At 38.9% G+C, this 17,306-nt stretch overlaps 1 protein-coding gene across 2 annotated transcripts in view; it reads right to left on the bottom strand.

Annotated features, from left to right (window-relative positions):
• The window catches only part of ATP6V1H (ATPase, H+ transporting, lysosomal 50/57kDa, V1 subunit H), a 46,111-nt gene that overhangs the window by 4,977 nt on the left and 23,828 nt on the right, over positions 1-17,306 (bottom strand). For both annotated transcript variants that reach the window (XM_010006806.1, XM_010006807.1), the window contains 5 exons: positions 15,917-16,109; positions 13,304-13,482; positions 12,393-12,518; positions 9,587-9,688; positions 7,350-7,463 (listed from right to left, as the gene is read on the bottom strand). In XM_010006806.1, the coding sequence (XP_010005108.1) occupies positions 7,350-7,463; positions 9,587-9,688; positions 12,393-12,518; positions 13,304-13,482; positions 15,917-16,109 (714 nt within the window). The remainder of the gene's footprint in view (positions 1-7,349; positions 7,464-9,586; positions 9,689-12,392; positions 12,519-13,303; positions 13,483-15,916; positions 16,110-17,306) is intronic.

Genomic DNA, 17,306 nt, shown 5'->3' with positions numbered 1-17,306 from the left:
GGGACTCCACTAGTCACACACCTCCAACAAGATTCTGCCCCATTGACTACAACTCTCTGACTCCTTCCTTTCAACCAGAAAGATCAGTACCTGCCCCATCTCTTCCCCTCATGAGGAAGCCATAGACTGCCATGAGGTCACCTCTCAGCCTCCTCTTCTCCAAGCTGAATAATCCAAGTGACCTTAGACACTCCTCATAAGTCACCCCACCCAGACCCTTCACCACCCTCGTGTCTCTCCTTTGGACACTCTCCAATAGCTTGAAGTCCTTTTTCTACTGTGGTGCCCAAACCTGCACGCAGTACTCAAGGTGAGACCGCACCAGTACGGAGCAGAACAAGACAACCACCTCACTTGACCAGCTGGCAGTGCTGTGCTTGATGCACCCCAGGATGTGGTTGGCCCTCCTGGCTGCCAAGGCATACTGCTGGCTCATATTCAGTTTGCCATGAACCAGGACCCCCAGGTCCCTCTCCACCATGCTGCTCTCCAGCCACTCATTCCCTAGTCTGTACTTACCACCAGGGTTGTCCCATCCCAGGTGCAGAATCCAGCACTTGCCCTTTTCAAACTTCACATGGTTGGCAACTGCCCAACTCTCTAACCTGTTGTGGTCTCTCTGCAAGGCCTGCCTGCCCTCAAGGGAGTCGACAGCTCCACCCAGCTTTGCATCATCAGCAAACTTACTTAGAATTCCTTCAAGTCCCATGTCCAAGTCTTTGATAAAGATGTTGAAGAGGAGAGGGCCTAGAATGGAGCCCTGCAGGACCCCACTAGTGACCAGTCACCAGCCTGATGTTACCCCTTTCACTGTCACTCTTTGTCCTCGACCTGTGTGCCAGCTGCTCACCCATCATGTGGTGCATTTGTCCAGCTGTATGCTGGACATTTTGTCCAAGAGACTACTGTGAGAGACAGTATCAAAAGCTTTGCTGAAGTCCAGAAATATGACAATATGAAATACTAGCTTCCCTTGATCAAACTGAAATTACTGAAAACATTATTCGTAGCACAGTTTATAGCCCTCCTTACGATGTGAAATTGAAAAATTAATGTCTCTCTCCAGACTGAGACACTGAAAGCTCCTTTTCTCTCAGCAGTTTCCCTTCAGAGAGGTTTTCCACATTTTTTAGAAGAGTAGTTCTAGACTTCCAATTCATAACTTTCTATACAAGCTATAAAAGAAACAGCAGATCAATAAGTTCCTATTACAAGGCTATTAATCAAACAATTTATTGGACTTTAAACAGGAAAATATATGACATTCAATATCCACCTCTCTAGAAGGGAGACAAGGTGTAAGTAATTTTTCACTTAAAAGACACTTTATGAGCTAACACTTACATAAAGCCATTCTGTGAATTAAAAAGAACCAACTTCACTAAGCCAAACTCTTCTCAAACTTTTCAGTTAGTTACCTCCTGTTAACTACTAGGAAGGAACTGCATTGATGATGAAGCCTAAGAAATAGATAAATAAATATAGGGGACTGTATTATCATGCAGCTATTGTTTCATAGATTTAAGTCAATGCTGTTAAGCATTACATATCCATGATCTTTATAGGGGATTTCAACCACCCTGACATCTGCTGGAGGGACAACACAGAAAGGCACCAGCAATCCCAGAAGTTCCTGGAGTAAATTGATGACAACTTCCTCCTCCAAATGGTAGGGGAACCAATAAGAAAAGGTGCTATGCTGGACCTTGTTCTCATCAAGCATGGCCTGGTGAACAACATTTAGCTTTAGGCCTTGGCTGCAGCAACCATTAAATGGTGGAATTCAAGATCCATTGGGCAACAAGGAGGGTATGTAGCAAGCTCACTACCCTGGACTTCAGGAGAGCAGATTTCAACCTCTTGAGGGACCTGTTTAGTAGGTTATCATGGCATAAAATCCTGAACAGGAGAGGAGGCCAAGGAAGTTGGTCAATACTCAAAGATTACTTCTTCCAAGCCCAGGAGCAATGCATCTCAAGAAAGAAGAAGGCAGGCAAGAAAGCCAAGAGACCTGCATGGATAAACAAAGAGTTCCTGGACTCTCTTAGATGAAAAAAGGAAGTCTTTAAAGGGTGGAAGCAGGGACAGGTGGCCTGGGAGAAATACAAAGAAGTTGTCCAAAAAGCCAGGAATCACATTAGGAAAGCTAAAGCCCAGATAAGAGTGAAATCTGGTCAGGGATTTCAAGGGTAATAAGTAAGGTTTCTACAGGTACATCAGTTATAAGAAGTAGAACAGGGAAAATGTGGGACCTCTGCAGAAGGAAACAGGAGACCTTGCCATGCAGGATATGGAGAAGGCTGAGGTTACTGAACAACTTTTTTGCCTCAGTCTTCACCAGTGAGGGCTCTGACCACACTATCAAGGTCACAGAAGGCAGAGACTGGGAAAAGAACGAACCACTCACTGTAGGAGAAGAGCAGGTTCGAGACCATCTAAAGAACCTGAAAGTGCATGAGTCCACAGGACCTGACAAGATCCATCTGCAGCTCCTAAGAGAGCTGGCAGCTGAAGCTGCAATGCCACTTCCCATCATATTTGAAAAAAGTCATGGCAGTCTGGTGAAGTTCCCACCGACTGGAAAAGGGGAAACATAACCCCCATTTTCAAAAAAGGAAGAAGGCACAGGGAACTACAGGCCAGTCAGTCTCACCTTTGTGCCTGGGAGGATCATAGAGCAGATCCTCCTGAAAGCTCTGCTAAGGCACATGGAAAACATGGAAGTGGTTGGTAGCAACCAATATGGCTCCACCAAGGCAAAATCATGCCTGACAAATCTGGTGGCCTTTTATGGTCATAATGCCAGTGGACAAGGGAAGAACAACTGACATCATCTACCTGGACACAAGCAAAGCATTTGACACTGTCCTGCACAAAGACAGGAGACATCCTGGTCTCAAAACTGGAAGAAAACGGATTTGATGGATGGACCACTTGGTGGATAAGGAATTGGCTGGACGGTTGCACGCTGAGAGTAGCGATCAACAGCTTGATGTCCAGAGATGGAGAGCAGTGATGAGTGGAGCTTCTCAGGGGTCGGTGCTGGGACTGGCCAGCAACTTCTTTGTCAACAATACAGACAGTGGGATGGAGCGCACCTTCCACAAGTTTGCTCATGACACCAAGCTGTGTGATGTGCTTGACATGCTGGAGGGAAGGGATGCACCAGTGGGATCTTGACAGGCTTGAAGGTTGGCCCCATGTCAACCTCATGAAGTTCAACAAGACCAAGTGCAAGGTCCTGCACCTGGGTTGGGGCAACCCCAAGCACAAATACAGGCTTGGGGTAGAATGGATTGAGAACAGCCATGAGGAGAAGGGCATGGGGGTTTTTGTCGATAAGAAGCTCAACATGATCTGGCAACATGCACTTGCAGCCCAGAAGGTCACCTGTGTCCTGGGCTGCATCATAAGAAATGTGGCCAGCAGGTCAAGGGAGGAAATTCTGCCCCTCTACTCTGCACTCCTGAGATCCCACCTGCAGTACTGTGTCCAGTTCTGGCCCCCCCAACACAGGCAGGACATAGAGCTCTTGAAGCAAGTCCAGAGGAGGGCCACGAAGATGATCCGAGGCCCGGAGCACCTCTGCTGTGGAGACAGGCTGAGAGACTTGGGGCTGTTCAGCCTGGAGAAGACTCCAAGGAGACCTTAAAGCGGCCTTGAGTACCTCAGCAAACTTCCCTGGGCCTAACCCAGCTAGAAGACAAGCAAGTGGTAGAAACTAATGTGCTATTTTTGAGATGACTAGTAAGGTCATAAATAAATAACACAAATGTAGAACATCTGTAAGTCACCTAGCTCTTATTTTAGTGAAGTAACAGAAGGCTGGAATTAACCCCTTTAGAATGAAGCCAGGAGACTATAGGTTCACAAATCTTAGACTATTCCCACTGCTCAACTTCCAGCATTGAAGCTTCTCTGCACGGCCCTGAAAAACAACTTGCTTTTCTCTGTTGCACATAGACGGAACTTGGTCCTTGAACTGTAGGTGCTTTGAGTGACAATATCCCATCCCTGAAGTTCAGCAAAACATTGTGCCATGAAGGACACGAAAGGAATGCACTTCATCTGTCGAGATTAACATACCTGGTTTCTTTAAAGTGATATTCTGTCAGTTGACAGATGGTTCTGTCAGTTTAGAACTTCATTATTTTATTATTTCAAAGTCTGCATCGCTAAAAAATTGCTCCAACCTGAGCTTGTTTCCCAAAACTCATTCCAAATACTAAAATAGTTTAAGTTGGGTATTGCCTCTGAACACCAGCAAAGACAAGAAATAAGGACGTGGTGTTTATTGCACATAGTTAAAAGCACAAATCGAACAGGACACAGAAAAATCTGCAACAGCATTGCCATGGCAAAATCCACCCTCTCCCAGTAACAGGTTTTTACCATCAGCATGGGGTGTCATGACAAACACAGTTCAAGTAAGATTAAATTACAGGATAAATTGCCAGTAAGTGATGCTAGAAATACACCTTTGCTCCCTGCTTCATCAAGTGCATGTGCGTTTATCGTGCAAACGTAACTGGAATATTTCACCTGAAGGTACCTCATCTGAAAAGCTGACAGCAGCTACTGGTTTTGCCAAACTAGCTTCACCACTTAACAGAATGCCTGACAGCCCGATTTCCCCCACATTTATCCCTGACTTTAAAAACCCCTAAGGAAAAGCTAGCTGAGAAGCCTGTAATGAACTATTTAAATTACTTAGGCGTTAATTGTCTCCAAGTTGAATTATTAGCAGTCTAATGATACAGCTGTGTCTCAAGGGGAATGCCACTTCAACTAGCCCATGACACTCCCTCGGTTCAGGTACCAGTTTTCCTTACTCTGCTGCTCCAGACACAGCACTTGCATGAAGCCTCACTTGGCACAGCAAGCTTTTATTTTCTAATCCTTCTCTCGGTCAGTTTCCATATCTAGGAAAAGCCTGACTACCTCTGTCATCATGTGTCACAGACAGTAAATGCAGCATTGGTCCATGCCAAAAACACTACTTGCATTGAGTGAAGTAACTAGCATTCCAAAACACATGGAAGCAAAGGTAAGCAAAACCTTTAAGTTCCTGAGTAATCCATCTTATGACAAAGCAAAGCTAAATAAGTAGGCAATTGAACTGCACTGTGCAGCCGTCAGGGGACTGTGCTTTCTCATCTCCCCACACAAACTATGAAAGCGAACAGTTCCTGACACACATCAAATGCCAGATCTATACAAAGACAGATCTAGCTTCCCACATATAAACTATGTGTAATTTCCTTACCTCAAGCAACCTGAAGTCCATTACAGGGGGAATGCTACTTTGGTAACTACAAGCCAAGGACAATGTGTCCCAGAGGCTTGTTCCAGTAAGAGTTAACCAAGAACATATTCCCTACAGAGACTACAATACTGACCTGACAATAGCACTAACTTAAACAAATCCTTTTTATTAACACCTGTGAAGATCTGAAACTAGATGTTAATTGCAATCTAAGTCTTAAGGTTCACAAACTGTCAAAAGCAAGCACAGAAATCTTCGTGCCATTAAAAAGGCAAGACAAATGTAGAAGACCAGATGTGATGTTTTTAAAATGAGTATGCTTAAATTGAAAATGAAAAAAAGCTGAGTTAAACATCCAGGAAAACTTCTACAACCAGTGAGGTCTGTGCTGGAGAAGGATGAGAGTTACGTATTTTTATTGCCAGATTTTCAAGACATCAGAACACACACAAAGACATGTTCCCCCTGCAGAACTCCAGTAACTAAGTTTGCAGAATTCAGTAAATAAGCCTTCCACATGGTAACCTCTACAGCTGGTCTGTAATACTCAGAATGCTTCAAATATATCAGAACAACGTTGTGAGAAGACAAGCATATCACCAAACTGAGAAGCAGAGTGAAGCACAATACACGATACTTCCCCAAAATCAGATTGAACATGATCATATATTTAGTCTCCATTTACACACACACACAAATTTGATGTTATTTACCTAAGTTGTTCTTACAGGTGGAGAATGTTAACTCTGGATTTGTCATGGTAGGTTGTTTAAATGTGTAACTTTTTCTCTCTATAGAAGATTCCCACAGCATGACAGAGGGAAGAAGTGGTATAAAATTAACATTATAACACATTAAATTCCATATTCTTCAGAAGAAAAGGGGGAAAACTAGCTTTGTTTAACAAAAGATATGCTTCAGGGAGAGGGGACAGGAGCTTTTGTCAGCCTTGCTACCCTGTAGCAAGTATGTGACTTAAAGAACCCATCAATGTGCTTGATAAACTTTGTTCCCCTACCACTTTCACACAGTTAGCATTATCACTGCTCAGCCTTTTGGAAATTTTGCAGTCTGTCAGAAGCAAAAAACCTGACAAAAGTTAAAAGTAATTCCAAGCACCAAGCTTTCAAAGAAGTTTATATTAAGTTCAAAATTAAATTAGTTGTCTGTATCTCAACATCTATGTTCCAATGTACTCAGAAGTAGTTGCATTTTCTCTCTGAGGCAATGCCAAATTGGAAATACGAGCTTTGGTGAAATCATAATTAACAATCAGATTAAGAGTTCCTAATTAGTGTTTTTAATTTTCCATGCTTTATGCTTAGCATACCTAATTAGTTTGGCAAGATATATAAAGCTGTTACATGAACACCAAAGTTTTTCAGAACTTCAGTCCTTACAGTGCTTCACTATGAAGGACCTGTGCTCTGTTGAAAAAGAAGCATCACCCACCAGCAAAAGTTCTCTGGCAGAACACACCAGAACTTTGGGGGATTGGGAGTTTTATTAGAGAAATAGTTAAAGAACTAGTCAACAAATAAAAAACCTCACTTAAAATGCTACTCTCAGCAACTGATGGAACAGATACTGATGAGTAATTTTCCACTTCATCTAACAAACCACCCCATAAGCTTCTGCTACTGTAGGAGCTCAAGACAAAATGTACTTGTGCTTCTTAAAATGGCAACAGAAAAATAACAGTATAGAGTGGAGGAAAGAACTAGAGCAAAGAACAACAATGCAAAAGAATGCTCAGGCATGCATTTCATAAACAATTGCCAACTGAGTACTTGAAACACCAACTCTTACAACTACTTCAAGCTACTGCTTCCTCTAATTGAGATTAAGTAAGCTTGCTAAAAAACCTACAGACATCCTTAACATTTTGGAGACTGTAACTCAATTCAACTGCAACAAAAACATACAGAAAAACTAGCTACAACCTCACACATCAGCATCAAGTTGCTTTATTGTTTAAGAACTGCAGTCTTACACATTAAAATGTACTGTCTTGAATCCTCTCTCCACAGCTCAAGATTTCTTACTAGTAGTAGTAGTAGTATGTTAAATAATCTTCTCGTACCAGTTATGAACCATCAGCTTCTGCACAGCCAATAGTGCATTATAACGAACTTGCTGGTCTTCATGATGCATGTGGTTCATTACCAGCTGTTTACCACCAAGTTGTTCAATCACTCTGAAAGAGAGGAAGGAAACAGGTTTTTTGACATCAGCTTCTGGGTAGCTATCCTATCCAACCACTTCATGTGCAAGGCACCAAAAAGTTAAGTCATGGGATACTGATTATAATAAAACTATTTATTTCCTAACATGTACATCTTACCTGGCATGTTACAAAGGCAGGTATCTTACACCACCTACTGATTTTTACTTTTTTTTTTTTAAGAATTCTCAACATCAGGAAGTGTTTGTAGTGGACTCTTCTGTTCACTACCCACTTACATAAATTTTGAAATAAACAACCATTAATAAAGAAGCCCTTTAAAGGGAGGGTTATTTGCTTTACCCACCTTGCTAAAGAACTTAATATTGGTCCAAGAGGGTTAGCAGGGTACAGCATGATCAATTATTAATTTAGGAGGAGGTTGTGCCCCCCCCCTCCATAAAGAGATGATAACCAGATCACTCACTGATTGTTTGGTTGTTTTTTTCCCAAGATTCAGTCTGGCACTGCCTAATTCAGAAAAAGTGTTTGTAATCACACCAATATCTATTAAACCAGCCACTTGGTACTCCTCATAGTGCTTTTTGCCAGTCAAGCTGTACTAGAGGCACAGCTAGTCTTGCACATAAGTTAACATTTCCATAAAAATGGTATGCTTGAGCTGCATCTTTCATTGCCAACTTCACCATAGCAGTCAGCCTTAACTTTCAATACCTGCACCAAATCCCACACAAAATACTGATGAAACCTTGTATCACGCCATGAATGTATAATTTCTTAAAAATAATAATAATTTTAAAAATTTTAAAAAAAAACAAAACGGAAGGCATCACACTTAAAACCTGAACAAGTATCACCATCCAGATGACTCTCTACACGCAGCATTTTGGTCTGTCATCACAAAGAAAATATGGAGAGAATTTGCAAGGAATATATAAACTGATTAGTCACTGATTTGCATATGTCTTTTTATTATCTATTCTCACGGGTCACTGAGTAATTAAACATTGTATCTTGTGAAGATGCTATCGCTTGCATTACTCTTACCCTGATGCTATCCTGCCATTCTAAGCTTGCGTTAGCTGTCTGCTTTTATTACTGTTCTTTTCACTGCCAAATTAATTAATTACTGCTGCAAAACACACCACATTTTTGTACACTTCAGAACCATATAAAAACAGCGTGGAGATAAAAAAAAACTAAGTTCCCCATTTCATTTCATAACTTAGTCAAAAACTATCGTGGGGACCTCAGGGAATATGTGCCAACCTTATTAAAACATTTAAAGAAATTTCACACAACAGGAATGCATCCCAGAAAAGTATAATTGTTTTAAGCCAGAAATCCTCACGAAGAATAAGAAATTATTAGAACTTTAACATGATTCAAAAAACATTTTCACTCGCCTTAATTTTCCTCAAATTTTTAATCATTCCTTAAATATAAGACCACTGTACACAAACACAAGACTGGAATGCAAACAAGAACCTTTTCCTCATTACAGGACTGACTTGGACACTGACTGTTCAGGAAATGAAAGGAAGTAAAACAGGTATTAAACTCAAAAGCATGCAAATATCAAAATAAAAAGTTGAAATCCTATAATGACAAATGAAAACAGTATTTTGGAGGACAGTACATCACTGTGAAGTTATGGCTGAGAACATGTAGAATCAAAGAACAGCATTACCATTCTTTCATAACACTGCCCAGTGCTTCAAACCAGTTGCCAGCCATGTGTTTCAAACCAAAAAGTAAGCAACTGTGAGGAAGGTTCACAGTGAATGCCATTCCTTCCAAGTTCCAAACACACTCAAAACACTACTTTTAATTCTGCTTTCCCTCTCCTCAACTTCTGCTTAACTTATAGAAGTAATAAAAGCCAGCAGGCCACTCATGGTACATGCAGATCTTCCGCAGGGAATGTTCCCCATAACAACAGCGCACTAAGCCCAAATGGTGGTGATTTGAACAAGTTATTGGATGCTGAAGAGCCAGTCTTGAAACATGACTCATTTAAGCTTAAGCATTACCCGCAATCTTAATGTAGCATATTTTAATATAAATAAGCAAAAGAGATAAAGAACAAATTCAAGCTAGTCTCTTGGATAATACCACACAGGCATTTTTCTCACCGTTTCCCACGGGGGTAGTGTCGTACATATTCTCCCACATCATGAGCAGCTACAGCCAGCACTTGTGGGTCATCAGAAACCTCCAGAAGTTTTGTCAGGATTCTAGGAAAGGATTTGAAACAATTATAGCCCAGCTGTTGGGTTTTGGGGTTTGTTTGGTTTGGGTATGTCTTTTTTTTTTAAATCACTGATTACTTAAAATAACAAAGCCTGCAACCATAAAAATACTTTACAACTTCCCCAAAACAGCAAAGTTAAAATATAATTTTTTCAAAATGTGCAGTTGCACTTAAAACAATAGAGATCATACCCCAGTTGACAGAATTACTAAAAGTAATCACTAGAGTGAGTTTAGTGAGCTGCATCTACAAATACCTACACCATTGTTTACAAAATATCTTATTTTATTATACATTGGCTTCAAGACCAACAGTTTTGATTTCACAATAAGCTCTACTAACCAAACATATAAATATTTATAGACTGGGACAAAGGTGGGACACAAACCCTAAGCCTACACAAGGCCAACAGATGCTGCTGCTTCTCTTATACAAGAGACCCTAGTCATGCTTGCATGCTGTTCCCAGCTCCTGCACTCAGGATCCTGGACTACAGATTCAGAAACTTTGTCCATGACACAGCAAAGGGTTTTGACAGGCCTGTATCTTATCAGCCTTTCCCCAGCTATACCCCTTCCCTCACCTTAACACAGTAGCCTTGCTCAGTGCAGGACAGAAGGATGAGAAGGGCAGAATTATATGCAGGACACTGTTATACATAGTCATTTAAAAATGGAAAGGCATCCTAGCACTTGAAAACAAAGCAGCACATGGAGCTGAACTGTGAATTTCTCTTGGTTCAAGACCATCAGCTTCATCTCAGAAACACTACTCCTGTTTGTTGACTCATTCAGTCAACTAACTTAAGAGGTCTAAAAAGCAGTTCTGTCCTGAGATGATGAAAACTATACTTTAAGATTAACTCATATTTAATATATTAGTTATTTTTTTAGCATGAACAGAAATATAGAGCTGTAAGAAATAGAAAGCAGTTTCTCAATGCTTTATATTGCCTGCAATCTTAAATTAAGTAGTTCAATCAGTTTTAGTGGAAAACAGCTACCAGTAACATTGCTCTCTAGGCAGCAATGAGGAGGGGGAAAAAAAATGACACAGACATGAAGGTTAGGCACTAATAATGAAGCTAAAAAGGTTAAATATATAGACCATTGGAAAATTAGATTCTTCCATGCTCAGTGAGACAACAAATGTGCTCCAATCACAGAAAGTTAGTCAAAAGTTGAAGTTTTTAGGTAGGTTAAAAATTCTAAAACAAAAAAAACCAAACACAAACAAAAAAACCCCCACCAAACATTCTGGTAAAATTAAATTACTATGGACACTGTCTCCCTAGAGGCCAGAAAGTGAAAGACAAAGCACTGTTCGTTTTAAAAAATGCCTAATTTGGACAAGTAGGAATAGAAACATGAACCGTAACACTCATCAGAAAACACTGAATAATACTGCTAAACAAAATACAAGTCCAGCACCACTTAAGTCAGTAAAGATGGAAAGCAGAGGGAAAAGTAAGTTTAACAGTAAGCTTTAGTACATCAGAGTTAGAAAATAAGTAAGCTGAAAGATAAGGGAAAATAAAATTATGTGTCTTGAAGCAAAAATAAGGACTGTTTGTAAAAGGCCTTGCGACACAAAAGTTCTGAGGTGCAAGACTTTCCTCACCACAGTGGAGGGGGAGTGGCTGGTTTTTTGCAGGGGTTTTTTGGTTGGTTTGGAATTTTTTTTTTAAGGAACTGTTGTCAATGACTGGCAGCACAAGCACAAAAAATTTCCCTAACAGTCACAGAACCATAAGAGATTACTATAGCAAAACATCACAGGAAATACTAAGCCATCACAACAACATCAACTTCATGTTGCAGTTGGCAGCATCTAAAATTACTAAGTCTATAATCCTATGTATTTGGCAACATTTTCTCAGGGAGGAACTTATCAGACTTGTTTTGGTGAGGTTTCAGAGCAGACCAAAATGCATGTAAAACTCAGGATCCATTTGCTCTTGCCATGCCTTCAAATATTTCACATGCTCCACTAGACCTCCTGCTTCTTGCTAGGTCTGGCACTCATTAGCAAACAGTGAACCAGAAGACCACAAATTATCAGTTGATGACAACATAGTTAAACATCTAAGAGCTCCTACAAGCTATTTAAGATCTAGACATCTTTTGAGTATATACTTTCAGAAGCCAGCAACTAAGTCCTTGACTCCAAAAGCAAATACGAGCTTCAGCCTCACTTCATCTAACAATCTACATATACCAAACACATTCCCAACACAAAACAGGCTACAATGTAATGTCAATTTGTATTTTCCATGGAACAGCACCACAAGTATTCAAGAAAGGAGCTCATTACTCAGTTTTTGTGTTGTGTGTTGTCATTTATCTAAGACTAAGGTATGGTGAAAACATTTTAAATTACATTGATTAGTATAGCTGGTTTTTTTCAAGTGAAAGCATTAGAAGACTCAACAGCACAAATCTGCATGTAAATTAGCTTGCACTAATCCCTCTATCATTGCCATCAATACATTTTGACCAGCAAAAGCAAATAAACAATTCTGATTTTGAACAAAACAAACCATACCTCACAACCTCTTTCTAAAAATAGCAAGATGTTCTGACTTGCTTTCAAATCTACTTAGCATTGAAATGTCAAACCTTATTAGATACAGGTTCAGTTAAGCACAGAAAATATTAAATTGTGTGATTAAAGACTTGAAAACTTACTTGAGTAGCTCGTAATTCTTCTCATTTAGTCTTACAGCATTCTCCCGCCAAAACTTCTCAGACTTGTGTACAGGACTCCACTCCAGTCTTCCTGACTTGAGCTCAGAACTGTACTCATCGAAGGAGCTGCAACACAGAAGACATTAACGAAATATTACCTAAGCTTATATGAACAGTTTGAACCACATACTCAAGCCTGTCCCTAGCAAGACAAAACTGTAGCACAACTTGCTATGACACATTTGGAAGTCAGCTCTCTGCAGAACATGAGAACTGTTCCCTGTCTCAGAGTTCAACACCAGAAATAAGGAAAGGCATGAAAGGCAAGAGAAAAAAAATAAATCCAAACACAGCCCTTCACCCAATCCAAAACACACTCCTGAAAGAATAAACTATAGGAAAAACCCAAGCCACATAACCACAGCAACTCAGAATTTAAATGGCTGTTTTGCCTGTTTTCTTGATTTTAACCTTCCCCACCAAGGATCTCAGTACTTGCCTTTCATCCAATTAAAGTTTTGACATGAACTACAACATGCAGCTCAGTTTAGGCACAAGAGCAAGAACTAGGTAAACACTAGCAAAAACTTGAGTTAATCTGTACCACAAAATGTATTCTAATTAGGTAGTCTTCAGCCTAGGCTGTGATTCCTGCAAGATCCCTCTGAAGTCCCTTAAACAATTTATCAGTTATGAAGATCACATATCCAAAAGTGATGACTTATCTTCTAGCCTGCAAATACTCACTTAGAATAAGAAACATTCATATAAAACCAGTATCTCTGTACACTTTACCTTACCAACTAGCATTTATGTATCATAATTCTGTACATTATTTAGCCTTAAAGAAAAAAGATTTTGCCAATGTTCATATAACTGTATTTTTTTAAAGTTCACGTTGCAAAGCATACCTAAGGTCTTGCACGCTCTCACCAAGCTTGTCCAGTAGAAATTTAATATCTTCACTTATGTCTTCATCATCATATTTCTGCTGATCCAAATTCTCTAGCTGCTTTAAAACTTTACACTGAATCATGGCAAGAGCATATTCTTGGCGAGTTTCTCTCTCAGTAGACTTCTCTAACAAGTTCTAGAGAAGTAAAAATGTAGTCATTCTGTTTAAGAATAAACTATTTTGGAAAAAAGAGGTGTTTTTAAGAAATTAATAATCTGGGATTATAATTTTAACTTTCTGTGCAGCAATAGCATAAAGAAGGAAATTCTTAAATAAATTTTAAAAAAAAGAAAAAAAAAGCCCTGAAGTCAGCCTTCCAACTCAAGAGTTACTATCTAAATTAGATCAGCTTCTCTTGAATTTGGGAATACTCCAAATAGATATTTTCATTCAAACAGATGCTTGTTGGGAAGACTGGAATTACAAGCACAGAATGTAACAGTCAAGTTCTAATGTCATTTATTCATTACATTTCTACTCAATTGAATCAGTTTCAAATTATGCTGTTTGATCAGAGCTAACCGCCTGCACTTTTTGATAAAGCTGAAAACATGAACTCCATTTAAAAGACAAAGTCCGTAACAAATAGAACATGTGTTCATATAAATAAGCCAGAAATGAGCAATGAAACCATATCAAAGGAACATGACTTCACCACTCTCATTTGTGTCACAGAACCATTACACTTAAGGTTTCTAAGATATCAGACATCCTACTGGTTAGAAACAGAACACTGCAAACAGATCTTGAAATGTGCATATTGAAAATAAGTCATATTACTGCTTTTAATGGCCACATACAATTAGCTTTAATATGCAAAAACCCCCACGTTTTTATTTTAGCCAGAGAACCAAGAAGTAAAAGGTAATTCACAGAAAGTCATGCTAAATTACTTAGAATTCTGAGTGCTAATGACAGCCAAATTAAAAATAAAAATATCTTAAAAGTCAAAATTCAAGAAGCTCAAGGAGAAGGTAGAGAAACAAGTCAAATTAGGAGAAATCAAGTAGTAGAAAAGATATATACAAGTTGTCAAGACCCCTGTGATGTACAGTGATGTACAGGCAGTAGGGATGATCAAGCCTAGTTCTTTATGCAATTCACCTTTTTTTTTCCCCATAAACTGATACTGGGGCCTTTCATAGAAAAAGGACTATTTTGCCTGTGCTACCAATTTAAATTTTGCTTCAGAACTCAGAGCTCCGATGTCTAATTTCTAAGTTTTTGGTTCCTGGCTGCCACTTTGTAACCTCCTCTTGATGCCAACATTAGTCTTTAAGAGAAAGAAAACTGCTGAGTTCATTTTTCTGAAGCCTGTATCCGAACCATTTTATTAATTCTTAGCCTTTATTTATTAAAAGAACTTGGCTTCAATTTGTCTCTTCTTGCAAAACACACTAAGAGCTAGCAATTATTTCTCCTAATTTTTATTACATTAGAATTGGAATAAACTGCTGAGCCCTTCAACTTTTTTTCAAGCTGTCCTGCTGTACATCCCTGCTTAATCCTAACATTAAGATGCTAAAGAGCACTAGAACACCTACAGAGATCTACAGAGATCTACTCAGAGATCTACCTCATTCTACTGACTTCCTTAAACAGGTTGAACAGCATATTCCTATGATTTACCTTATCCAGAAATTTTTCTAAGTATCAGATGCTTTGGATAAAGAGACCATTTAAGGCACAGAGGAAGTAACTTCACACAGCTTGTTATTCCTCATCGCAAGTCAGTAACTAATGATTTGCTCTCTCCATCCTAATTTACTTGCAGCACCTACTGCTGGAACACCATCAATACCCAGGAAAACAAAAAGGTACCGAGTTCTACATCTCCTAGTCAGCATCCAAGTCCTGTTTTGAGACAGGATTACAAGTTGTTACAGAATTCCTAAATTACATACAAGACACTTGACAGGCATGTACATCAAACTACAGGCACATGCAGAGTTAGCATCTGTGAACAGCAATTGTTACTCTCACAATGAAAACAGCAAGTTTGGTGCTTAGTTATTTCAAATTATCTTAAACAGGACCAGCAATTTTCAGGTAACATGAACACAGTCAAGTAATAACTCCTATACCATTGATTATCTTCATTCATCTTGACAAAGTCACCAAGAAAAGATTTTTTTAGGCTAGTAAATAAAAATAATTTCCAGGTCGGTTGGTTGGACAAACAGATGCATGATTAGAGAATTTTTAATGAAAGCTTTATAACACAAAATTTATCAGTTATTAGTAACTAGACTGTTTTACACTAGTACTAGTAGAAAAAAGAATCTTGAACCAAAGAAAGGAAATCTGTAATGCCTGTATTAACGAAGATTTTTTTTTTTAATCAACCTTTTTTTAGGAAATAATCGGATAGCAAACATTTATTCCCTGTAATAGCATAGCTACTACCTGTAGCAAAACTCATGTCACAAAGGAAAAAAAGAGCAGGATAATTAAGCTTTCAATCCTATTTACTGATACTGTGTAGCAGAAACAGCTGCACATCAGCAACACCTGAGACCTACTCATTTGAGAGACAAGCACAGTGCAATTGCAGTCAGCAGACACTTACCCGAAATGCTGCAAGGATGATTCTAGTTACTTTCTCTTTGACAGATTCCTGAAGAATATCCGACAGCACTGGAACAATATTATACCGACGGAGATATTCACACATCTGAGGGCTAAATGCCAGTAGCCACACACAGAAAATCATCTGATACTGGAGCTGGAAGCCACATTTGTTGCTCAAGACGCCCATGATACTGAAAAATTAACATAGTATACATTTTTTTAAATAATAACTGCACAGATTGCATTGCTCCAGCATGAAACATTTAACGAAATAGTTAACGTGTCGAGGGTGAGTATGCAACACAAACTTCACAGTACCCTGAACCTGTATTTATCATTGTACAAGCAGCTAGTTCAGAAAGCCGTCTTTTAAAGATGCAGTTACTTCCTCCTTAAGTCTTACAGATATAAAAAAAGCTTTTTTCATGTGAACTGATGTCGTACTGTATCCATCTTTAGGTTCACAGAGAATTTTTTTCTAATGGTACGTTTAGAGTATTATTTGTCATTCTGTGAGAAAGAGAGAAACATGAGGCTACTCCTTCAGAGTTAAGAAAAAGGAGTAAAAGAAAAAAAATTACATGAATTGAACTTGTTTCCTTAATTTTCTCTCTCCACAAGAGTGAATAAGCTGAAGTAGTCTTTGCCTAACAAGTGAGTCCTCAGAAAACAGCTTATAGATACAACACATCACATCTACTGCTGGACAAGAAGTATCACGAGATCTCCAACTGATGCAGAAGCTTTGTTCATCTGAAGTTTTGAAAATTTAATAAACAATTTGCAAGTCCATTCCAAAAAAGCTAAATAAATTTAAAAAATCCAACAAACTACTTCAAGATCATTACTACAAAAATTAAGACAAATTCAAACTTGCTAAAACACAGGGCTATTGTCATGCTTTAACAGTTTATTGAACAGCTTCCTTGGTGAAAAATTTCTTTCAGTAGTGTCACCGTGACAAGTGAACATCTTTTGAACTTTCACTTCACAGGCAACTTTGAATTTTCTCCATTTCAGAGTACAAGAGTATTTTTAATTGAAGTACAAATTGTATAAAAACCATTCCCAACAGAGGCACATATGGCAGAAAAGTTATAGACAGGCATTTTTTAATTCAGATGTGTAACAAAATTGTAGCCTCATGCAGAGCTACTTAAGAAGAGAATCTGGATAAAAGAATGACCTATTTGAAACCACACATAGAAAAAAAATTAGTTTAGAGCTAGAACATGTTTCTGTTTTCACTAACATTTTCAGACTGAATAACTCCCAAATTGTAAGACAAGGAAGATCAGCAGAAACTGATTTTGTAAGTCATTGTTCTATTAAAAGAAAAAAAGAGCATCTTCAACTAAAGGCAAATGGCTGTATTCCCCTTACTTAAG

Source organism: Chaetura pelagica, unplaced genomic scaffold, assembly GCF_000747805.2.
Source record: "Chaetura pelagica isolate M959 unplaced genomic scaffold, ChaPel_1.0 scaffold109, whole genome shotgun sequence".
In the NCBI taxonomy this organism is placed as follows: domain Eukaryota; kingdom Metazoa; phylum Chordata; class Aves; order Apodiformes; family Apodidae; genus Chaetura; species Chaetura pelagica.
The sequence above is the reverse complement of the archived record's forward strand: the minus strand, read 5'-3'. Positions and strand labels throughout refer to the sequence as shown.